General features: G+C 41.5%; 1 protein-coding gene across 1 annotated transcript in view; it reads right to left on the reverse strand.

Annotated features, from left to right (window-relative positions):
- LOC147016037 (neogenin-like) overlaps positions 1–26,245 on the reverse strand; it is a 557,153-nt gene that overhangs the window by 276,278 nt on the left and 254,630 nt on the right. Inside the window, exons 3-4 of the mRNA XM_085849139.1 lie at positions 13,227–13,541; positions 9,200–9,347 (exon numbers count right to left, since the gene is read on the reverse strand). Coding sequence (XP_085705265.1) covers positions 9,200–9,347; positions 13,227–13,541 — 463 coding nt within the window. The remainder of the gene's footprint in view (positions 1–9,199; positions 9,348–13,226; positions 13,542–26,245) is intronic.

Raw genomic sequence — 26,245 nt, forward strand, 5'->3', positions numbered from 1 at the left:
GGAAAAACAATTTACTATAATCTCAAAATGATATGTGGCTCAGGAGGTGGTCAAACAAGAGCATTAAGAGAAGTTCATCATTTCGTAATGGCACAAAAGGGGTATCTTAAAAAATATAAAGATTCAAATGTTTTATTTTTAAATATTTTAGATGGGGATTATTGTGCAAAGAACATTAAACTATTGAAGGAATTTGAGAATGAACAAATATTTATAGGTTCAATGAGTGAGCTAAACAATATGCATTGGTTATTTGAAAAAGAGTGCCCCATAGGCTTACATGTTTCAGATATTTCTTTAGAATCACCTTTAACAAATCACATTACTACTTTGCTACTTGAACAAATCTTTATCTTGTTGCATTGGTTATTTGAATAGAGTGCCCTGAGGTTAAAAGGGGAGACAAATAAATATACCTTGGGATAAAAAGGGGGTTTATTTTTAGGGAAAAAATAAATCGCTGAAAATCCCCCATTCACTTACATGGGGAAAAGTGAGCCAGAATCAGTATATTCACCCTACTTGTGAGTGCGAAACCATCAAAAAACAATACACTTTTCATTACAACAAGGTTGAGTACAGAACATATACGGGTGGCAAACGGACTATACCAGCACGTTAAATCTATCGAAATGATTCGAAGAGGATGCCCACAAATAATTACTTTTTTGTGCTCCGAGTGTACTCTTTTAACCTGTTGCACATGTTGTTCTTGTACAACGGTACTATATAAAACTTCGGATTGAACATAAATCGTTCTCGTACAACAACATTCAATTATGGCATCTGCTAAATGGGGAATCTTTTTGGCTGTCCTCATTTCAAGAATTGTCAGGGCACTCAATTTGATTATAATCAGTGCGCATGCAAACTATTGGCTTCTCAAACATGTGGATGAAATGGTGGGTCCTTCGACTTCAGACACCACATGGTTTTTGATAATAGTTGAGGTCGGGGTCATGCATGGAGTGTGAGCTGCTGGAGATATTTTTGAAAATCTTGGCAACAGTGATGATGGTGATAGTGATGGGTTTGAATTTTTTGTTGGCAGTTTAGCCAAAATTGTGTATTGGAGGATTAAGACATGCGACATGAAAATTGTCAACAGAAATAAAAATGCATCAACCAACCACGTTCAACATTTTCACAGTTTTATTTTTACTTTTACTGCCCCTCCAATGAACCACTGCTTTGTCCTGATATGTGTTTGCGCAAAACTTTCAAAGCCGATTATTGTATATCTTTGTTGATTTATTTTTATTTTTTTGACAGGAGTGAGGCTGATGTGAGATCAAAGTACAGCATATCTGACAGTGGGACAAACATCAAGGGAATGAACAAACAGATTAAGAGGAAAAGGGGATGAAACATGGAAACTAGAAAATAAGATGGTTGGGTTAAAAATCGTAAATGGGAGTAATAAAGATCATGGGACAGAATTGGGGATGACAAGAGATGGCAGTGCACTGCTTAATTGAAGTCCTGTCAGGAAGAGTGAGGCAGAACAGCCTCTGGAAGGTGATTCCATAGTTGAAAGTAACAAGGAATAAGAGTTGAGGTGTGCGGTCAGGTTAGCCTGGTTTTGAGAAGTTTAACCAGGAGAGGTTTACTGGAAAACTTATGCATCCTGGAGTAGCTGGGGAGGTGAGGGGGGCGTGGGGTGGGGAGACGAAGGACTAAAAGAGCAGAGAAATGTTTGAGAAAGGTCGTTAAAAAAAAAACAAGAGACAACTGACCTGCCTGTAATGTGAAAGCAACAGACCTTGGGCTTCAGCCTATCACAAGAGATTAAAATTATTTTAGAGCTCAAGATTGCACAGAATCCAGGAGAGAAATATGTGAAACCCACAGCAGAGACCAGTACTCCATTGTGCGATGGTCAAACTTCTTGTAAGCTGAGTAAAGCTCTGCTTTTCTAAGGAAAGACTTGGATCAACGGAATGTGCCTTGTCTGCAGCTGACTGGAAGTGATGTTTGCCGTGACTCTTTGCAATGTGGTCAGCCCAGGAAAGATCATGGCAGATGATGAAGCTGAGGAGTTCAAGAGACTGAACCACTTCTCGTGGATGACCCAGGAAATAGATAGGTGTGCTCATTTGCCGATACATTCTAAGTAAAGCAATTGGGTGCGTGAGACCGAGATTTTTCAGGATTGAAGGACATGTTTCATTTATCGAACCAGAGACTCATCATTTCAAAATCAGTTTCGAGAGGTGCAGCTGCTGTCTGCTTAGCAGAGGGATGGGGGTACTATACGACACAATGTGGAGTCATCTGCAAAAAGGAAGAGAGCATTTTCCAGAGCATCAGAGAGGTCATTTACATAAATGAGGAACAAAAACGGGCACAAAACATTGCTTTGGGGAACTCCAGTCTCAACTAGGAGACAAGATGAGAGGGTTCCATTGACGGCAAGAGGTTGACTGTGAGAGTGGAGGAATTAGTCAGAAGGTCTTTCCTGTTTTCAAACAAGATGATTTCAAACCATCAGTTTGGATTCTGTCCTGTCACTCAACTCTGGATATGTTTCTGCTCCTCTCTCAGCAATAGTGGGGGCTTTCAATCTCAAATAAGAGGTTAAGACTCTCTCCCTGGACATACATCATGCTTTCGCTGCAGTCTATCATCACACCTCTCCAAACTATCTGCCTATGGCATCCAAGGCCAACTCCACACATGGCTTACTGATTTCCTCCACTCTCATAGGCAACATGTGGCTCTCAATGGAATCCTTTCATCTCCTCTCTCTGTCAAGGTTGGAGTACCCCAAGGCAGTGATCGATGTCTCATCCTATTCATAATCTTAATCAACGATCTCTCTGACTCTTTTGTAAAATCCTCGTTATCTCTTTGCTGATGACTCTTCCCTCTACTGTGACATCCCTCATCACTCAGATAGGCAGGCTGCAGCCTCTTCCCTCTCTCCAGAAATTGACAAAATCACAAACTGGTCAAACACTTGGAATATGTCTTTCAATCCTGAAAAATCCCACACTTCACTCTTTCTCGATTTCTTTCTTTCTCTCGATGCATCAACCTTGCAAACCTTGTTGGAGAAACTTTGCAAACCATATTTTGGGCCAAGTTGAGAATTTTGGTCATGCTCAGGAGCTTTTCCTTTTGGACTTGACCAGGTTAATTTCTCTTCACTCTCTTCCTTCTGTCAAAGTCTGTTAAGTGCTTGGCAAGCTTTCACAGGCCATTGCGATATCACGACGTATGAGCGATCCATGTTTTTGAATGAGCCTCTACTTCACAACACACTATTTGAAAGTTTTGATAACAATAGGACCGTTATCCAGAAGTTTGTCAATGCATAAATAACTGAAGTGTGCCACCTTAAAAATAATGCCAATGATACGTGGATAGTGTTGCTGCTATTACCTCAGTGACTGGCATAACGTCCTATCGCAAAATGGAGAAGTGTTTAAGGTCAGTGCTTTGTACTTACTGTACCTTCCAATCTTGGTGAGATTGTCTCTTACATCCCTCTTTCCCCAACCTTCTTTTATCTGTTTCTGAAAGTTTAGAACCAATAAATTTTGGTAGCTCTTTGTCCTTTTCCAGTAAAAACCATAAAACCTTGTATCAACATTGTTTAAAAGCTTTTTCCTTCCTTGTCTACCCCAGCACCTTGTAAGTGGTCCACAGTCCTGCCACACAGTCCTCTTTTCTTCCCAAATTGGGGATAGTACTAAAAAAAAAGAACCTGTGCAAAAACATGCTGGTGACCTCCAACGGAGAATTGCACATTGGATACTGCCCACAAACTCGCTTATCCACCGCTTTCAGAAGCGATGTGATCAGTGTCCCTTTTGTGGACAGAGAGAAACCTTGTCCGATGCATATGTACAATACAATTGTTTAACTCCCTTCTTTATTTTCTTGAAATTGCTATTTGCATGCATTTCCCTTGATTTCAGTTTTCCAATTTTAAATATTGGTCAAAGTGGCCCTCCTAAAACTCCCTGCAGCTGCTGCATTTTTTTCATTTCCCAAGCTAAATTGATAATTTACAAAACAAGAAAATAAAAAATAAAAAAATGATGTGTATAGTACGGATACCGTAGTAATGTTTAGAGCACTTTATGAAAGCCAAATAAAACTTGAATTCCACTGTTATACTCTTTCCAACCAAGTTGAAGTTTTTGATAAATTATGGTGTATAAATGATGATTTTTGTAAAATATCTGATGGCTGTTTGGTGCTTACTCTCTAGCCTTTATTAAATTTACTTTGTGCTATTTTGGTTGCTTAATCGTTTGTTACCTCTGCCACCGAAAGTAAAGCCCCTGTCACACCTTGACGATTTAGCCAGCGTATGGCAACGTATCAAAATTTATCTAAAACGCTGGCGTATGCTGAACTATTTTTTTTTCTTTCAGTTTTGGGCGTATAATAGTGTATTCATAACGAGTTGGACGTATGCATAACGTATTAGTAACGTACACAGAACGTTTTGATAACTTATAGATAACTTATACCAACGAATGCTTAGCGTGTTGTCGGCGTTCACAACCTATGCCCAAGGATAGTCTAACTTATGCAGAGCGCGCGGCAGCGTATCACCGACGATCACGTGGCGTAGCCTATTAAAAGGCTGCCGCTCGACGATTGAAATCATAACCGCACTCGACATCGAAGTGTCAACATCACCGTCATGCCGAAGAAAAATTTGAAGAACTCCTCGTTATGGAGTTCCACCATGAGCTGGTCATACATGCCAAACTGCCGTCGCCTCCCGATCCATGGTCTCACCCAGTTTCTTCTCCTCCATTCACCTCTTCTTCTCCTGGCTCTATTGGCATGCAACTGGAACAGTGTCAAATCGATGAGGTCATGTTGATGTTGGAGGACAGCTAGTAGGTATTCTCATCTCAGCCTTGCCGGATCCTCCATCTCTCGGATGACATGGACATCTGCTCACCATGGAGTCTGGAACACTGACGGGTTCCTCCTGTGAACCCCATTTTTATATACCAATTCCCCTAAACGCTGCTAATACGCCATTATACGGTAGCTGTAAGTTAGAAACACGTTCAGTAAGTTCTGTGGTCGTCCGGAAGACGTCAAATATGTCTACATACGTCAATATGCATTGGAGATACGTTACACATAGGTTCAAAGCACGTTACTCATAGGTTAGAAATAAGTTTCGGGTACGCTAGACATTACCTCGACGTATGAGTAACTTACAAGTAACGTGTGTCGACATGTGTCAACGATTGCGTAACGTGCCTACAACTTATGGCCAGCGTATGCGGAACGTGTGAGTCATACGCCGAGCATGTCGAAAAATTTTGTGCATGCACAAAATTTGTCGACGAGCTCGGCGTACTACGACGTATGCCAGCGTGCTTCAGCATGCTCTTAACGTATACAAAACGTACCCATAACGTATTCGACGTGTGCCAGCGTATTCGCGAAATTTTTCATACGTCGGCATACGCTGGCTAAAATGTCAAGGTGTGACAGCGGCTTAAAGGAGGTTATGTTTTCGCCCCTTTATGTGTCCAGGATATCTCAAAAAGTTGTGGACGGATGGAGACGAAATTTTGTGGACATATTGGGTGTGTGAAAAGGATGAACTGATTAGATTTTGGTAAAGATCCAGATCCGGATCCGATGACTAATTTTTAAAGTGAATTTTAAAGTGAATATCAGGATATGTTGAATGATAATCTCATAAATGTATTGGGCCAGATATGTTCTTGTGCATCAGACGTTGCACGGCAGAGGTGTGCACTCCACCGAGTGCCCTTCTCATTGCTCCTTTTACACACTTGGGTAATCGACTCTCTCATTCTCTTCAATCTCATTCTTCCCTCCAGGCCTTCAGAACAGATGTTTACCCCACCCCCACCCCGGCCCCCCACTACCAACCACAAATTTCCATTTTTACCTTCCCTGAGAGCTCGCTTCTGCATCTATCTCATCCACCCCTTGCATTCTTCTCTACCCCTCATACATTCCCTGTTGTCGATCTCCATATATTTTCTTCCTCAGCCCTGCTGTTGATATTTCACGCTTCCTTTTCTGCTGTTCCTTGTGTTCTGTTCCATCCTGTGTTATAGCTCTTCCACAAGCCTTGACTCTGTATTTTTTGTTTTTTTAAAGAAGAAAAAAAAAAAAGATGTGGGCAGGACGGGATGGTTTGGATACATGAGATTTGGAGGCAGAGACAGAGTTTAGACATTTTGTGTCATCTCAGACAGAGTCTGCACTAATTCACTTAAGGTGGAGAATGGGATGGAGGGGGAGTAAATACAAGAAACAGAATTGTCAAGGCCTTTGTGCTTTGTGGAACAAAGACCACAACATTTTTCCAGTTGTCCAGTGTTTTATTTGCATTTGCTTCATTGTGCAGTTCATCAAGTTGGTTAGATAATAGAAGTTGGAAGCCTACTTTGTTTCTCACTTGTGATTTTAAGTTTGGTCTTCGCGTGATTTATGTTAACCATATATTTTGTCATTAAAATTTTATATCTAGTTCCCTCTTAAATCTACACAGTCTATGATCCCTTCCTGTTTTAACCTGCTGGACTAATGTTATATCTTTCACAACTTCACATCTGGTTTGTCATAAAGTAATCAATCATTTTTTTATTTTAGCATCTTATTTTATCCATGTCCACCATCAACTCCTTTTGAATGTATGTGTTCATTATATTTAGTAAGTCTTGTGTTGGATTTGTGGTTTTGGGTGGCTGGCTTGGTATCTTAGGGTCCTGAATTCTAGCCCTGTTTTCCCCTGAATGAACACCAGGTGGGGTTGACTCAGCCTACCATCCTTCTGAGGTCAGTGAAATGAGTACCAGTGTATTGGTATTGGGACACAGCATCACCAGCACAGCCATGCCACAACAAAATGATAACTACCTGACAGTCAAGCTACACAGGAAGAAGAATAATTATTTTTTAGTGTTTTTTTTTTATACCTTTCAAATTCAATAAGAATTTCTCCCTCTTTCAATAATAGCCATCTGATTCTCCAAACCAATTAATTAGGTAATTTCAATGCATAAATTCCCAAGAAAGAGGATTATTGAACTTTAATGTGTTTAACCATACAATAGGTGTCATCAGAATGTGGATTTTTCTTTTTTTTCCAGAGTGATAATTATTCTGATCATTACTCTTCAAAAAACAAATCCACTGAACATATATTTAAAACGCATATGTTAACAGGATATGTGAACCTTCGGAAGATATTTTTGTGGTTTAATATGTCGGCCCAAACAATGACGACCTTGGAACTCCTTTAAGACACGAGACACTCTGTTAAAGTGACCAAGCAAATCATGTCATATTTACTTCGGTCACTTTAAAAGAGCATTTAAGAATTCCTGCCTTCCAGTACAAGACATGAATAACTTAGACAAGTGGTAAAATGTCACAACAGCTTGCACCTGCAATTAAAGCTGTAATTACAATGATGTGCTTATTTAGTTTTCATAAGACTGTGAATATTGCTGGCTCATTGCATGTGATTGACATCTCCCTAATGATATGGTACATTCTGTAAATGTATACAGTAAGGAAGGGTGAGATTCCCTCCACTGCCTCTTCCCACCACTACCTGTATGACCTCATCATTCCCAATTACATGTTAAGTCTTGAACATCAACACCAGAGGGCTTTGAGGGTAAGGCTATAGTGAGCAATATCACATGATATATGTTCAGGAATGTTTTTTTTTTTTTTTACGTAACAAAAAGACTCACAAGATATATATCATGTAATGGGGATGTCTGTCCCAACCATAATCAACTTTTGTGGTCGGTGACAACAATTGCAGTGATTTCAGCGACTGTTTAAATCTATATCATCTGATTGTATAACCACAGTAATTATACCCTGTGCTGTTCATCCCGCCACACACTTAATCAAATGCAACCAACATGTGTTATAGTTGTGTTTGTTCATAATAACAGGTCCTAAACTAAGTGCAGAGATACATGCTTGAAAAGGTAACTTCATGACATCTCACAAATTCTTCTGGCTACAATTAATCAAAGAAAAGACGATCTCGGATTGGATAAAAGCTCACATTATGCACTGAATTCTCCAGGCAAAACCACATAGGGTGAGGCAGGGAGGGGGTCTACATACATCAAAGCTTTAAAATAGGTTGTTAAACAAGGATAATTTTTAAAAAAAAGAAGAGAACACAGATCATTGGCCAACAAATTGTTATAAAATGCTCATGTCAGATGTTCAAATAGCTGTGAAAGTGGATGTTAACCACAGCTTAATTGTTACACCTCATCAGACCAGGAACAAAGATATACCAATGTGCATTAAGCAATCACAACATGTGTTCTTAGCATTTCCAAACCAAGCATTGTGATACCATATCATCCATATTTCAAATGTTAGTACGATCTAGAAACGTGGTTCATTTCACACAACCATTTATTTATTGATGTATTCTTTTGTTTATTGGTGTATATATTTATCCCTTCACTTTATGAAAAAAACGGAGGGATATTGTAATCAGCTCTGTCTGTCTGTCTGACTGTCTGTCTGTCTGTCTGTCTGTCTGTCTGTCTGTTTGTCGGTCACGCTATCTCCTCATAGACGGTTGTGCAGAAATTCACTAAACTTGGTAGTTATGATCACCACATGACACGAAGGTGCAAGAGCAGTCATTTTGGCCCCTCCCCCTAGAGTGGAGTCAAAAGGTCAAATACTGTTCTGAAAAATGCAATTACCAGCACATTTTAAAATTAAACTTTGTGTATGCAATAAACATTGGGAGATGTATGAAATATATATATTTTTTGAGATTTAACCCCCGGTTCATGCCCCAATTGGTGGGAACTTCGGGTCACAGGCGTCAAAATGGGAAGAAAATGTTAGACTCAAAATTTGATGTTGGGTCATTCCCAGTGGAACTTTTTGCCAACTTTCAGCTTTGCTTTAGGTGGAAAGCGTGAGGATTTGCAATGGCATCATCAACTTCGCTCTAATTATTTATTTATTTTTGACTGGAGTTGTACTGCAAGATGTAATGTCACATCGGTGACACCACTTCGAAAAAGAAGATATTTCTCAACTAAGTAGGCTGATGGGTGATTTCAACAATAAACGTGCTTCTCTTTGTACAGTCGTGAAAACATTTCTCATCTCATCAAATTTTGCAATCAAGTGCATTTGTATATATTTCTTAAACACTGTAAATTATACCATTTCTCACCTGAGATTGCTGTCCTCTCCTTTAAGCCAATGCACTGTCGGTGTAGGGAAACCCTCAGCTGCACATTCCATTGTGACTGCTTCACCAGCCACAACCACTACATCCTTTGGCCGCTTCAACAATGCTGGCCCTCGCATTGTGCCAGGTTCTGAAAGGTATGGTACTTGTTTTTTTATTGCTGTTGGTACTTCACCCAAATGATACCGAGTTAGTACACTGTCGGCAAAAAAGACTTGGGTGACACTGCAGTTTCCAGCCGCAGAACCATTCTCTCAGTATCAGTTGCTATCTCCAGAATAAATTAAGCCGCGATGAAAATTAATGAGTAATTTAACTGATTAAGAGGAAATAAAGTTTCATTTCGCCAAAATACTGGCATACAATGGATTATACTTTCAGAAAAATATCACAAGTGGGAACTCCCAAACTATTCCTTCCAAAGATAACATAATCAACAAGAAAAAGAGAAATCAGAGATTGCAAATCCTCGTTAGGACTTCTTTTGAGTGGTGTATTTTTTTTTATAGGTTTTCGGGTAAATCCAATATGGCTACCAAACCATGTGACCAATGGCATCAAATGTGTGAACCTTTTGTTCCTCATGGACAGGCAGTCATACGTGCAAAGTTTCGCCTCGATGTGTTCAGCCATTTCAGAGAAGAAGATTTTTGAAGGTTTTTTTTTTTTAAACAATATGGCTGCCGAATCACGTGACCGATGATGTCATGTTTTTATTTTCTGTGGACCATTTTATCCCTAGATGACCCTCAAAAATTTTCATATTGATTGGATGTAGCATTCTACATATGCAATTATGATGTCATAATGAGGGCACCTATGATGCATAAAAAAATCACTCTCATTCCCCATGAGGAGTACTTGCAATGTGCCAAGTTTCAATTTTTTCCTTGGTGTGCTTTCAGAGATAGAGGTCCAAAGTTTTTTTTGGCTTTTCCAATATGGTTGTCACACCACGTGACCTATGACATCATAATTATCATTACAACATTACGCATGAGTGGTCGCACAACTGGTGAAAATTTCGTCTCAATCCGACAAGTGTTTGCGGAGAAAAACACGAAAGTTCTGTGCAGACAAACAAACAAACGGACAGACAGACAGACAGAGACAGACAAACAAACGGACCCAAATGCAATCCCCTCTCCGAATCCTTCGGCAAGGGTAATCATACCTTGTCATAGAAGGTGACAGTTTGCAGTTGGGTCTTTTTGTATTGGGACTCAAACCCAGATCAAGGAACTCAGAAGTGAGTTTCCAACCTATACAGTTTATGAGAGGGAGTTCAAAAAGTTATCGGGCTAACATATCTCGTATCCATGTTAAACCAATAACTTTTTGTAAGTATGCAAGAGTGAGAACTTCTTGGCCTCCCCCCCCCTCCTTCATATCCGATCATTTCCAATCACTTTATTTGTAAAAAAATAAATAAATAAATAAAAGGTTGGAGTTTCTGGTGCACACAAAACATGTCTCACTTTTGAATGTACATATTTTCCATAGCTCATGGTCGAGCAAACAGACTGATGACGGTGCCCCCTTGGAGAAATTTCGTATCATTTCTCATGAGACTTCTTTTTTTTTAACATGATGTAAAGTTTGTTGTGGACTTGATTGAAATCTGATGAGAATCTGATCACCTCAGCTATTACACTTTGCCTTGGGTCAGTTCTCCATTGCCCCTCCATTATTGGCTCTCGTTACCTTCTTTCGTCGTACATCATATAGGTATGATTTTCATCGGTCAAAGCTGGGATGAAAATTAGTTTGTAAATGTCACTGGAAACGAGGTCTGCGGTATCATGCATGCTTGACAACTCAAACCTCATTAATACACATTTCTATAACCCTATAACATGCGTTATATTTGAAGCAGAGTGAGGACATCATCAGTTATAGTTTTAGCAGAATATATTTATTATTATAGACTAGCAGGTGTACCTGGCATTGCTCGGAGCTGGTCTAATCCTGTTGGCATTTTGAATAAATCAAATTTTCTTGTTTTGTTTTTGTTTTTTTGTGGGGGGGCCAAAAACACTTCCCTATACCCATTAAGGAATGGGGTTGGGGGTCATTTAATATTACCTTTCATATAGCTATAAAGGCTGAGGTACTAACGAGCGATTAAAAAAAAAACTCAAACTTATTTTTTTTAATTTTTCAAAAACTTTTTTTTGCTAAAAACACTCCGGGTCACTCGTTTAAGCGCCTCTGAAAGTTTAACGATCCGTCTCAAAGTTTGATGGCCATCTGTGAGAAAAATGGTGACACAGACAGACAGACAAACACATCTCTCTTCTAATATAGCAGAAGTTGATCGTGACTTCTCTCTTTAGGCACTTTACAGGTAGCAACATTGCAGAGAGATGAAGGGGAAGAAAGTAGACTGGGCAGTTGAAGTCAGGAAGTGATATCACGGGGTGGGTGGAGGGGGTAGGGTGTGGTGGGGAGGGGAGTGGGAGGGGTAAATGTTTCATCGAAAAGATGGGTTTTGCGATTGTATTTGAAGATGGAGTTTATTTGGTGGAGGGAAAAGGAATTCAATAAGTAAGAGGCAGAAAGAGAGAGGGCATAAGTGTGAGAGCTAGCTATATTTGAGCGAGAAGCAGCAGGAAGATATGTGTGGCACAGCAGACAGAGCAAGATGGGAGGATAAGGGCAGACAAGTAAAGGGGTGGGGCGCCTTGAGTGGAAAGGAGGATTTGAAGGTAAGAAACAGTATTTTATAATATCTGAAGAAACACATGGAGAGCCAGTGTAAGATCAAAATGGAGAACAAGGGAGAGGTAAAGTGGGAGGTTTGGAGGACAAATCTGACAGGCATTTTACATGGACGAGAGACAGTCAAGATAGGATAAAAAGAGATGAGTCAGAAGGTAATTGCAGTAATCAAGCTGAGAGGTGATGTGGATGTGAATGAGTGTGGTAGACGTGGCTGGGAAGACAATAGGATGAAATGATTCAGAGAAACAGTTGCTTGTATTTAGTCATGTGTTAAGTGTGTTGAGAGAGGGAGAAGGAGAGAAGTGGAGGGAGGTGGGGGGCTGGGGGGGGGGGGAGATAATGCCAAGTTTGGAAAATGTAAAACATAAAACAGAGACAGCAACTGGGTGACAATAATTACAACAGACCTTGGTCGACACATCACCAGCAAGGTAACACTGGAAGAAACAGGCTCAAAGGCCTGTGAAGTGTCTTGAAGTTAATTGCTGAAATGTATGCATTGATTTATTTTAAGTCCTCACAACCTTCAAAAACCTGAATATTTTGTTGTAATTCATAATTTGAGTACTTTAAAAGAAAAAAACACATTGCATACACATTTTCCTTTTGCAGTGATTTTAACCCAATTTTTTTTTTTTTACTATATCTTGTTATTTATTTGTTGAATATGAAAAGGCATGAGATTAAACTATAACATCAACAAGAAGTTTGAAATGTGCCTTAACCTACTGATGGCCCAAGGTGCTGGACCTTGACCTACTTTCAACCAAGATAGTGGGAGAGATAGATAGAGATTGGACAAACTTAGGGCCAAAGTGATGTGCGCTTCACAAAGGTGTGGAACGAATGTTCGTCCAATCACTGCTGTTGCAAATGAAGAGCTCATTGTAAAAGTCAAGATGTAATAATATGTTTAACCTGGTATTGGCCATTGCACCGAGGTCAGGATGAGGAGGGGGAAGGGTGGGAAGGGGGAGCTGAACTGAATCAGAGCCACAACCTGGGGACCCTTGTTAGCACTCTCCAGGAAGGCAGCAAAACCCATTTGCACCATCTAATCAAGCTTTTCGAACATGGCATTTCATTTGAATTACCATTAGGGACTGCTGCTGAGGGCCTGTGTTACAGATTAACGATACCTGCACTTTCTATATCAACGTCAGAAAATTAAAGTACTTTTGATGTGTCAAACAAAGTGAAAATGAATAACACAGCCTGATAGTCTCACTGCTGTAAAGCCTCAAATACTTTTATTTTTTTGAATCAAACTTGTCCAATATCATACCTTTCAGAACAGTCAATGTGATATCCGACATGAGTCTTGTGGTTCGGCCTGTTCCTGCCAAGCATCGATAGTGGCCAGCATCTTCCCAAGTGCTGTTCAGAAAGAGAAGGTCTCCGTCAACTAGCAAGGCCACACGACCGTCTGGCACCCAATCCTTGATGAGCACATCTTTCCCATCCTTCATCCAGCGCAGAGGCACGAAAAGTCCAGCCTCACTCAAGCCATGCCGCACCTCACCCAGGCCACAAGGCAGCAAGGTACTATCACCCAGGTGTACAGAGACGGCAGCTGGCTGCAGAGGATCCCTCATCCATACTAGAAGAACAGAGGGGCAGGAGGAAGGAAAGTCAGCAAGGTGTGAAGACACAGAAGGCACCTCACATGTGCCCAGCATAACATATTGCCTGTTGTGTGAGCGCCGTTCCACCAGGCATAATGCAAGTCAGGCATGTGATTGGATGTTTTTATTGAAGACAGCCATTTGCCTGGTGACCTCCAACGACTTCCAAATGTCTGATCTTTAAGCAAGTGATGCATCACCATGGCAGCATATAGATGGAGTAGTTCAAGCACTGTCTTACACGTGAACCTACTCTGTCGTATTTATCTTGTCCTTCAACCTATGTACACCCAAATCACCAAAGGCAAAATGTCAATTTTATTTAAATTCACAGCATCTTCATTGGTTCATGGTGAACTTAACCAATCATTTTTTTTTTCCTATGAGGCCATGTTAGATGGTAAAAGGTAAATGTTTTCACGAAAAAAGAAAAGCAGGTTTTCTGGATCGTGTTAACTTTTCTGTAATTAAATAATGACAATGGCAAGAATTGGAATAACAATATAATGATTCATTCAGTGCATTCTAATATCATTATCTTCATAAAAATCTATGAGTAAGTTCTTCAATGAGCTATAATCACCATCAAACAATGTTTTAACTCATAAAAGATGATCAGGTGCAAAGATATCATATGCAAGTCTCAAAAGAATCATCAATCAGAAAGTATTTACCTAATCATTTTTACCACCTGAATTTTGGTAAACTTGTCATTCACATCACTTTTACTGAACCCAAAAAACCGGATTAATATAGCCATGGTACCAAATCCCAATTACAAGCCTGGTATTGGCTTAGTGGTTCGGGTGGTGGCTTGGGATCCTCGGCGTCCTGAGTTCGAGACCCGCTGGCCACTGAATTAACATCACAGGGGTTGACTCAGCCTGTCATCCTTCCGACGTTGGCGAAATGAGTGCCAGAATACTGGTAATTATCCCTGCATGTCGGAGGCGACTAAAGGGTTAACGTCAGGAAGGGCATCAGGCCGTAAAAACATTGCCACAAGAAAGGGTACCATGATTGGAACCCGCAAAAAAAGGTGACCCCTGCTCAGGGAAAAAGGCTTTAAAATGGTGTGATGATGACCAAATCCCAATTACAATTCAGATTTTTCAGGGAGCAATGAAATTTAATGTCCATAAGTATTCATTCAACTCTGAAGGAAGAGACCACGATATGATCAACATTCTCCGCATTGCACCAACTTTGCCGTTTTATACTGGGACTGGTCGCTGCAAAAACCCGAAGCAGCTCACCATCTCTGATAGATCTCACACATACAAATACTACAGCCGAGCCTTTGAAACATTACGTAACTTTGAAGAACATCAAAAGCATTAGATGTATTTTAATCATCGTCTGTTTACTGACATTGTTCTGTTTATCAAACAAGCAAAGAAAGTTAATACTATTGGATACAGCAGAAATTTCCCTGGGATTGTCCCATCACATCCATTTTGCAAAATGCTTCTTTACATTGATCCAAGGCTCATAGTGGAGCTTGTCCATAAGTCACATGTAGGATGAGGAATTATGGGGGCTGAGGACATGATGAGGACATCAGTGTACTTTGACATGAATTATATTGGACAGGAGGGGGGATAATGTAGGGTTTTTTATTTTTATTTTTATTACACTTCATGACTGGACTCCTTTATCCACCACCACTGATATGACTTCAGCCTGGAAATTCTTCAAAAAAGGAACATGCTCCTTCTTATGCACAGATTCGTCCCACCTCATCTTCAATTGTTTTACCCATCCTCCCAGTCTTCATACTCTAAATCCTGTGGTGAGGCTGTTTCTTTAAACAACTTGCATTCTCCTCCTGGAAGGCAAATCTGACCGAAGGCAAACCTCAGATCGTTCCACAAAGTCCACAGCAAGTGTGTGTCTACTCTCGGGAGAGCCAGAAAGCAATAACTGTCCAATCTCAAGAATGAGCTTTCAAACTTGTCTCCCTCCTCTAAAACCTGATGGTGCCTTGTTAAGTATGTCTTTTGCTCCCCTTCCTTCACATCAAACGGAGGATGCCCAGTCAGTGTCTGGCTTTGGAGGCCAACTTTGAAATGTGGCTTGACCAACAGAGATCATGGCTGAGAGTGAGACCCAAGAGTTTGAGTGACTGAACCTCTTTGAGAGGGTTGGTGAGAAAGTAGATGGGAGGATTTGCAGTACAGTCCTTTCGGAAAGAGAGAGTGAGTGTGTGGGATTTCTCAGGATTGAAAGATATATTCCAAGTGTTTTACCAGTTTGTGATTTTGTCAAGGTCTGAGGAGAGGGAAGAGGCTGTTGCCTGTCTATCAGAAGGATTAGGGATGTCACGGCACAGAGTGGCATCATCAGCAAAGAGATAGAAGATTTTTTAGAGTCAGTGAGATTACTGATCAAGATTAGGAATACTATGGGGTCGAGAGCACTACCTTGGGTACTTGGGGTACACACGTTGTCTACAAGAATGGAGGAAGTCAGTAATCCAGGAGTGGAGTTGGTCTTGGATTCCATAGGCAGACAGTTTGAAGAGCAAGGCAGGATGCCAGACTTATCAAAAGCTCGAGATATGTCCAGAGACGGCCCTGATCTCAAGTCTGACATTGAGGGCCTCCATCCATTGTTGGGAGAGTAGAAGCAGCATGTCCAAGGTAGAGTGACCAGGTCTGGATCTGAATTGATGATCTGAGATGAGACTATTGGATAAAAGGAACGATTTTATGCCAACTGCGATGACGGATTCCTTGACTTTTCTGATGATTTGAAGTAAGCTGATTGGTCTGTAGTAAAGAGGATCGGTGTTTGCATCTTTCTTATGTAATGCTGTGATGTTGGCTGGTTTTGTGGTAAAAGACATCCACCACCACTGATATTACTTCAGCCTGGAAATTCTTCCACAGGTTTCTTGGACACATCAGCTGATGCCGTCCGGTCCGGTTGCAGCGTCACAGTCGAGGGTTGCCAGAAACTTCTCCACCTTTTCAGGTGCAAAAGACACAGAATTCAGGAGCAGTTGTGCATGACTGGGAATTATGGATACAGAGAGGGAGTGTTTGGGGACACAAGATTTGGAATTAAACACAGACGTGAGGCATTCGGCCTTCTCACGAGTGGAGTCGGCTGTGTTGCCATTTGAAGTGAGGGAAGGGATGGAAGGGGAGAGAGATGGACTTGGCAAGGCAGCACCAGGTTTTAAAGGAGGGAGACAAGTTTGTTTTCTGGCTCTCCTGAGAGTATACACACTTCTTGTGGGCTTTGTGGAATGATCTAAAGTTGCTTTCGGTTGGATTTGGCATCCAGGAGGAGAATGCAAGTTGTGTTCAAGGAACTGCCTCACCTCAGGATTCAGAACACAAAGAGCGGGAGGATCGGTAAGATAATTGAAGACAGGGGAGGATGAATCTGTGCACAAGAGAGAGCAGGTTTCTGTAGAAGAATTTCCAGGTTGTATTCATATCAGTGGCAGTGGATATAGGAGACCAGTCATGAAATGTAAAAAAAAAAAAATGCAAATACACAAAGCACGAATGCACAAGCAGGTGACATTCTATAAACCGCGAATGAATGTGCAGGGTCCGCAAGTATCGAATCCACAAATGTCGGGGTTCCATGGTATTTTAATCTGAGAACAAAAGGAAAGGATGTTCTGAAGAGCAAAAAAGCAAATCAAACAGCATTTCGGACATATCGAGAGAAAGACAATTAACAAGTCCAACGCAGTTCAGTCATTATGGAGGGCTCAATTAATAGTATGGGTTATCATATTGCAATGACAAAGTAACTCACAGTGGTCATCGAGTTCAATCGCTGCTTTTTGAAACTTCAAACAACTCACACTTTAGACAAAATTGTCTCTTCTTATTATGTGTGTAGGAAGTGGAAACGTATTTATGACTTAGACTGCCAATAGATACTGCACTTTTATAAACAGCTATTGTCTTTATCACCAGACTTGGTGATGTAATGGTTTGAGGGTCTGCTCTGAGTATGGGAGTTCAGTGATTCGATCCCTGGCCAAATCATACTAAAGACTTTTTAAAAAAAATTGACCATACTGCTTCCTTGTTTGACACTCAGCATTTAAAAAAGGATAGAGCATGGACAAACAACCATAGGTTGGCAACTATAGCACAGGCTTTGTTGGGCTGACTGGGCTCCTCCTGTGTTGAAGTTCCTTGAAAGAAAACTCATGGTACAAATTATTAATATTATTATTCATTGTTCCTTTTCTGAGACTATGTTATATAGTGTTGTAAACAAGCAAGAGACACCTGGTGAACCCGCCCCCGCTGGGTTTCTGCAGGGTGCAACGCAGTCCACCAGCAACCCCTCCTGCCGAAACTCCCAAAATCCAGAATTACTGCTCACCTTCACTCATTCGTTTCTCGTTTTTCCTGCCTGTTGAACCAACTTCCACATTCCTTTCACTCTCATTTTCCCTTCAGGTCTCCAAGACAGCTGTTCACCACTATCTCAGATCAACCCCCACATCAAAAAACCATGATCTTTTCTGCCTCTGTTAACCCTCACCATTCCCCCCTTTTTTCCAAGTTTCAAGTGTTTCCTTCTTTAGTATTCGCAGCTTTATCCATATTTTCCACCTATGTCCTCACCTACCCCTTAGTTGTCCAGGTCTCCCTCTATTTTGTCCTCAACCCTGAAATTGGTGTGTTTCCCTTCTCTCTTTTTACTGTTCCTTTTGTTCTGTTACTTACTGATCCATTCTGTTCTAACTCCTCCATGAGGCTCGACATTGTAGACAAAGAAAGTATTGCCTTTTGTTTCCATTCAGAGCTCCTTTCGTAATATAATTATTGCCCTGCACCGTAACTATTTATTTATGTAATGACAACAATTCATTTTAAAATAGTGTCATGTAATCTCTTATTATCGTCTTATGAAAGGAGCATAAAAGGTTTGCGAGCGATCATAGTAATGTGACAAATAATGATGAAAAGCTTGTGTTGGATGATGTCGATAGCAACAGCAATTATAAAATGAATTCCCATGTGATGCTCTTGGCAATTGAAAAACACATTATAATAACAGGCGATTTAAATCCCTCGGGCAGTGTCAAGATTGTAGATATGATAATCTGAGTCGAAAGGGTGTGCACATCACAGCATCCGATGTTCTGTGCAATTTCATTGCAGGATTCAAAACACCATCAATCTTTGTAGAAGCCATGTATTTTTGACCATATCCTGTATACCTAGATATTACCAGAAATACAATTCCATGGTGATTTATATATCTTTCCAATCTTCCCTTCACCTCGAGAGTTGGGAAACCTCTCATGTCTGTGGCTGGGAACTTCCATCCTCGGAAAGGTAGCAATTTTTTGAATATAGAGAGCAATACCAGGTCACCAAGAACATGTAGTTTAACTGCTATGTAACACTTACCAAACCTGACACATGTCTCGAAAGCACTGGCGGCTTCGAAGGTGACCTTTTTAGGAGATTTTTTTTTAAAGAACATTATAAGTGAAATTTCACAAAAGATGCCTTTTCTTCGAATAAAAAGAAAAGTTGAATTTAGGAATGCAAATGCATTGGAAACGTACGTTGAGCAGCAATTGCTCAATCGGTGAAAAACGTCAACAAACAACACATTGTTTTTATAACAAACAAATGAAAAAAAATTCTGCAGAGAACAGAAATGATCATTTTTCCAGCAAATAACACGTCATCACAAGAGTTGCACAATCACTTCACAACGTGATCACAGCCGGCCAAGCTTATTTGATCAAATACAAATGTTTGGAATGCCCGGAAGAAATATGTTTCAAGAATAAAAGGAGGTCCTGGAGGGTTTGATTACAGAGTTAACAGTGAAGTATAATTAATCTTTGTTCGCAAGTGGCAAAGCTATCAGCGTGCAACTCTGGCAGCCTTTGGAAGAGTCATATGAGAAATGGTGGCAAAATAATCTAAGCCATTAGCTACATTGTCAATAAATATCACTTCCAAAACCACTGAGAAACTTGCCTTCATTACTGATAATGTAACATACTAAAAATTAATGGGAATATCTTGAGGGGCTACTGTTTGATCAAACTTTGGGATGCTGAGACACGTTTCTCACACTCACTGATATCAAATACACAAATTTTGTACACTTCTGATAGAATATTGCAAGTGGAACTGGAACGGCACTCGGTAGAGCATACATCTCCTCCATGCTGAACAGTTTACGTTTTGTATCCCACTGATAGGCCGGATATGGTCCAGACCTGAACCAAAGTCGAAACGGCCTGTTCTTGTCATCTTCCCCACTGATCCACCAAATTTTTGTCATAATCCGTCCACAACATTTTGAAATACGCCATACAGTACATACTGTATATCGTTTTTGGGCCTATCTTTGGGTGAAGAATCACTTTAAAAAGATTTATGTTCTCATATCTGGATCCAGATCCAGATCCAAAATTGAAGCAATTTCTCCTAGTCACACACGCAACCTGTCCACCAAGCTTCGTCAAAATCTGTCCATACCTTTTTGAGATATCCTGCTCACAAACAAACAAACAAACAGACAAACAGACAGGGGTAAAAACATAACCTCCATCCACCTTTGATGACAGAGGAAAATATTACAGATGCATTTTTATTGAGAAGCAAAAACTCATTTTTCTGGAAAAGAACACATGATACAGATCCAAAAAAGCCAAACTGAGAATCAAAACAAAACTCCTTGGTATGGGGTGGAGGTTCAATGGAAGAAGAGGGCAGTTTCCTGCGTGGCGTTTCCATCGTGGTGCAGGTATGCACAAGTGGATCACTAAACTATTTTGTTAGACAACTGAGGCATGAAGAGAGAGAGGAAAATGGGCACAGATTGCAGGGAAATGCCAGGCATGCCACGGAGATGTTTGTGGGAAATGCCGCATACTGTGTGGCCTTCCATGCAAGGCATAAAAAAGCAAAAGGCCTCGGCCGGATGCCAAGCAACCTAAATATCCCCCACTATCCAAGGCTCAGCATGTATAGGCAGGTGTAGCCAACACGTTATGCACTGAGGCGCAGAAGGTGCTTGTAAGGAAATGAGATTGGGCTATTGGATGCAATGACACCACTCCATAACTATTGATGCTCCAAGACAAGTGGGAACAAGTATCGATTCTGTTCAAATGGTGCTCGTGAGGATAGCCGGCCAGGGAATGGGTCCGAACAGAAGAGAACAAAACAGAAAACAGAAAGGTGCGAAATAAACCCGAGGCAACCCACTCACCCATGTTGCTGATACTAATCTCTTTTCCCACTGCTCTGCTGCCAGAGTTCATCTAAAATCATCAGGGTCATCACATTGCAATTTCATGGTATGGAAAACCTCAGCTTTTCCGCATGCAGTAAACATACTTCAGAATTTTTTAATGCGCGTTTAAAATGAAATTTATAAAACGTAAATTATTTGAGATGCCATTTTGAAACGTTTCAGAGAAAGATGGCAGAATATGGAATGAAATAACTAGACATAAACCGTCATGGGAAGCACCAGCAAAGCGTTAAACCGTCAAAAAGAGGCATTCACCGTCGAGCTCGGAATATTTGTGCAAGTTGTTCATACTTGTCCAGATTCCCCAGAGTTAAGCTCCACACAGCTGCCAGTCGGTCATAAATGTTGCTAATTTTTTTTTTTTTAAAGCACACTGTGTTAAAGCTGTTTAATTTGCACCATTAGTTTCGAAAATTACAAGTAGAACCGATGAGATAAAAAAAAAAATACATACATTAATACATGAATGTAGGGAATGATGATAATTGACCTGAACAAGCAGTTTGCAAACTATGAGAGGTTATATAAAGTCGAATTGCATTTTGTGTCACTTTTTGATCGAGTCAAGGCACCAACTTCGCGGGCTTATTAAGAAAATGATGCACGTGCTACGGCTAAAAACAAGTAAATAAATAAAGTCATTAATAAACCACCGCAGAAAAACTGAAACACTTTCACATATCGTATCATCTTTGACAATGCAGCAACAAAGACGTCAGTTTTAATATGAGAATAAAGCTCCCAAAAGGCCAAATTGATATTAAAAAGCCATCCCGGTAATTTGATGAAATAACATCCCTGACCAAAGCGTTTCATGTGAATTGGGTTTAAATTTATATGCAATACATGCAGTGAATGTTTTCAAAGCCATTAAAATGAGCGGTTCCCTCAGTGTCTATAAGCGCAGGTTGTCACACTTTAAATCTTGGGATGCTTAAATATGTCTCCTTCAACACACCACCTAAATGTCAAACACCAAGGCTCAATTAATAAGGGACATGATTAATAGGTGTGATTTCCCAATCTTTATATGAATAGCATTAGCTGTGGGGATATAAAAGTCTATTACGGAATCCGATTAATTTATTTACACATGGATCGAGGAAGCCTGGTGATTGACAAAGAATATCAGTGCGATTAGGAATTTTAATCAAATAACAGGTCAACTGTTATGATTGAAAAATGTTGGACATCCTGTACACACACAACCAAACCATGACGTTCTTGAGAACTAGGGTGGTTTGATTTGAAAGTTAGCTGCAGTGAAATTGAGATATGGTCATGAAACATCGCACGCACACGTGCACACACACACACGCACGGACACTTTACAATGGATGTCGCTCAGCTATACTATAACTGCAACTCCTTGAACATTATCTGAGAGATTGGACGGAGACGAGTTGGTGTTTCGGACTGGATGAGTGTGGAGTGGAGAGGGGTTTGGTGAAGGGGTTCGATGGAGGCTGCACTTTTTACACTTGTGTTCAGGAAAGGATGACAACTTTGGGGTAAGTTAATTCCATGTCAGTCATTTTATTCAATGGCCAGAATCTGTGAAACATCAGAATTAAATGCAATCAATTTGATGACACAAAACCAAACAAATACAATAAAAAGATGATAAAAAGGAATTTGACCATTCACGTGTTTTTAACATTTACTTATCAGCATTTGCTCTCAAAGACGTGAGCAAGGCAAGATGGGGAAAACATGGGGGTAAACGTGAACAACAAAAAAAGGAGAACATGAAAAAGAGCAAAAAGGAGAACATTATCGGGGGCAGAAACATCGAGGATTTGGATGGGGGATGATAAGAGGTGGTGGTGAACAGCTGTTTTGAAAGCCTGGAGGGAAGGATGGGAATGAATAGAGTGAGGGAGTTTATTCCAAAGAGGCGGGAAAAAAGAGGAAAGAAAGAGTGAAGGTGACCAGTGATTCGTGATTTTGGTAGTTTTACCAGAAGGGGGTTGTTGGCAGACCTTGAGTGCCCTATGGAAATGCGGTGGGGACAAATCGCACAGAGAGCAGGGGGGGGCAAGGCTGGAGAGGAGACAGTAGAAGACAGAAAGACCACCGACCAACCTGCGGTGATTGAGTGAGAGGCCCAAAGACTCAGTTTCATTGCGGGAGATGCCAATGATCCTAAATGCCTTGGTTTTGACAGCGTGAAGCCGAGAAAGATGGGAGGCAGGAGCACCAGCCCAGAGTGGAGAGCAGTAATCCGTCAGGCTACGGACAAAAGCTTTGTAAGTGGTCAGGAGCTCAAGAGGGCCGAGGAAGGAGTATGCACAACGGAGGATTCCCAGTCGGCGACTGGCTTTGGAGGCGAGGTTGGAAATGTGACTTTCCCAGGAAAGGTCATGGCAGATAGTGAGACCCAGAAGCTTGAAAGAAAAGACTTCTTCCAGAGGATTGTTGAGAAAGTGGATGGGGGGTTTTCTAAATGGTCCTTTCGAAAAGACATAGTGAGAGTGTGAGATTTGTCTGGATTGAAAGACATGTTCCACGTGTTGGACCAGTTCGTGATTTTATCCAGATCTGCAGTGAGCGAAGAAGCTGCTGCTTGGCGGTCTGAGGGATGACAGATGATACGGCAGAGGGTGGAGTCATCAGCAAAGAGATAGAGAGGATTTTCCAGAGAGTCAGAGAGATCGTTGATGAAAACCAGAAAAAGAACAGGGCCCAGAACGCTACCTTGAGGAACTCCAGCCTGGACAGGAAGAGGGGATGAAAGAACTCCATTTAGGGCCACACGTTGACTGCGACAGGAGAGGAAGTCTGCAAGCCATGAGTGGAGATGGCCTTGGATACCATGGGAAGAGAGTTTGGTGAGTAGGGCAGGGTGCAAGACTGTGTCAAAAGCACATGATATGTCCAGGGATATGGCTTGGATTTCCTGTCTGGCATTGAGGACCTCCATCCATTGATGGGAGAGCAGAAGTAGCATATCCAGGATAGAGTGACCTGGTCTGAAACCAAATTGATGATCGGAAATAAAGCCATTGGAGAAGAGGAAGGATTTCATGTCTGAAGCGATGATGGATTCCATAACCTTGCTGATGATTGGGAGAAGGCTGATTGGTCTGTAGTTGCAGGGATCTGTTTTTGCAGCTTTTTTATGCAGGGCAGTGATGTTTGCTGATTTCCAAGCAGATGGCAGATGGCCTTGAGCAAATGAGAGGGTGACTAGAACAGAGAGAGGGTGAGCAAGAGCAGAAGAGCAGGCTTTGAGGACACGTGGGCTGATGCCGTCTGGACCGGTTGCAGAATCTGACTCGAGGTTTGACAGCAAGCTCTCGACCTTGTCAGGAGAAAAGGACACAGAGTCCAGGGACAGTTGGGTGCGACTGGGTAAGGTGGGTAGAGAAAGTGATGGGTTTAGGACACAAGATTTAGCTGCAAACACCGAGTTTAGGCATTCAGCTTTTTCACGTGCGGTATCAGCAGTGCGGCCATTTGAGGTAAGGGAGGGGATGGAGGGGTAACATTCACCAGAAACAGATTTCATTAAATGCCACCAGGATTTTTAGGAGGGAGAGAGGTTTGAGAGTTCAGACTTGAGATGAGAAAGATGTTGTTTTCTGGCTCTCCTGAGGGTAGATACACACTTGTTCCGAGCTTTATGAAAGGAACGGAGATTGCCCTCAGTTGGGCTGCTTTCCATGAGGCAAAGGCAAGTTGTTTCAGGACAACTGCCTCACCACAAGCTTCAGTAAACCAAGGGCGGGAGGAAGGGTAGGACAACTGAAGACGAGAAGGGATAAATATGTGCATGAGGGAGAGCAAGTTTCTTTGAAAGAATTCCCAGGATGAGTTGATGTTGGAGAAAGTAGAGATAGGAGACCAGTCTATAAGTTTGAGGGCTGCTTGGAGACCCTGCCAGTGAAATGCCAGACTCGACGGCGGTGAGGTGGTTCTCTGATAACAGCCAGAGAGATGTTCACTTTGACAAGGACGTGGTCAGAAGAACCGATTGGAGTGGAGAAAGAGTAGCAGATATTGTCAGGGAAATTTGTCAAAATCAGATCCAGAAGAGATGGAGTACCATTGGTTGAAATCCGGGTCAGGAAGTTGACTGATTGAGTCAGTCCCAATGAGTTGCAGAAAGCTTTTGCTGAGGTGCCATGACAGGTGAGAGAGGTATCCACACCTAGCCAACTGGCATGATGACAATTGAAGTCGCCACATATGAGGAAGAGAGAGTTTGGAGAAGATGGTCCATGTTTTAGGATCGTGAGGTGTAGATGGAGTCATCACTGTTCGGTGGACGGTACAGTACACATATAAACATGAGGTGGGAGTGGAGGGGAAGCCGTAGCCAGAGGTATTCCTGGGGGTGTGGGGGAGTGAGGGCAGTGTATGGAGAGTGAGGAATAGTCTTTGATGAAGAGAGCAACACCTCCACCAGGACGAGGCTCAGGTCTGTCATACCGGAGGAGGGAGTAACCGGGGAGAGATACTTGGGAGTCAGCCACGTCTTGGGAGAGGAAAGTTTCTGTTAGGCAGATTATGTCTGGTTTGTCAGTGGCAGCCTGTATGGAAAGATCTGAAAGGTTTGAGCGAAGGCCCTGGATATTTGAGGTCCACACTTTTAATGAAGAGTTAGGGGAGGAGGCTTTGGGTGCAGGGGGTGGGGGGGAGGGTAGGACAAGGGACGAGGGGGGGAGGTAAGGGGGTTGTTGAAAGAGTGTGAGGGATTGCAGAATAGCTCGGGGAGGGGGCCGAATGAGGAGGAGAAAAGGCTCTGTGTTGCTGGGGGAGAAGGGGGACAAGAGAGGGGGAAGAAGGCAGTTGAGGATTTGAGGAGGTGGAGTGAAGAGATGGAGATGGGAGGGCAGTGGAAGGAGGAAGCTTAGTGGATGAGGGGGGGCAACTTTGAGAAGGATGAGTGAGGAGGATGAAAGGTGGGAGAAAGGTGAGGGGGGAATATTTGAGAGAGGTGAGGGAGGCTTGGAGGGAGAAGAGTGGGATGGTTGCTTTGAGAGTGAGAGTGAGGGTTGAGAGGGGTGAGTTGGCACTAAAGTTGGAAAAAAAGAATGGTTGATGGAAAGCGAACATTCATAGCAAACTAGGGTTTTTAAAAGTTTTAGGTCAGAGATGCGATTGAACACAATTCTTGATGGATGCAATAAAGGCGAATTCAGAGACTGGAGAGAAGAAACGCTGTTACAGTTCGATTTTTTTTAGGCAAGGAATGAAGGAGTGGTCGAAATGAGAGCAGTCTGTTAAAATAGCAGAAGAGTAGTGCATTAGGAAACAGTAAAGAGTACCACGTGTGTGAGAGAGGAAGATGAAGCATTATAAGATCGTTTTTGTTATTATTATTAATGCTTGAGAGAGTTTTCAACAGATTAGGTCATGGAAGTGTTGTCGAGGAAATCGAGGAAGAAAAAGAGGAAGAAGAAGC

The sequence above is a fragment of the Eptatretus burgeri genome, chromosome 12, assembly GCF_056783735.1.
Source record: "Eptatretus burgeri isolate ZD-2024b chromosome 12, Ebu_testis_v1, whole genome shotgun sequence".
NCBI lineage: Eukaryota > Metazoa > Chordata > Myxini > Myxiniformes > Myxinidae > Eptatretus > Eptatretus burgeri.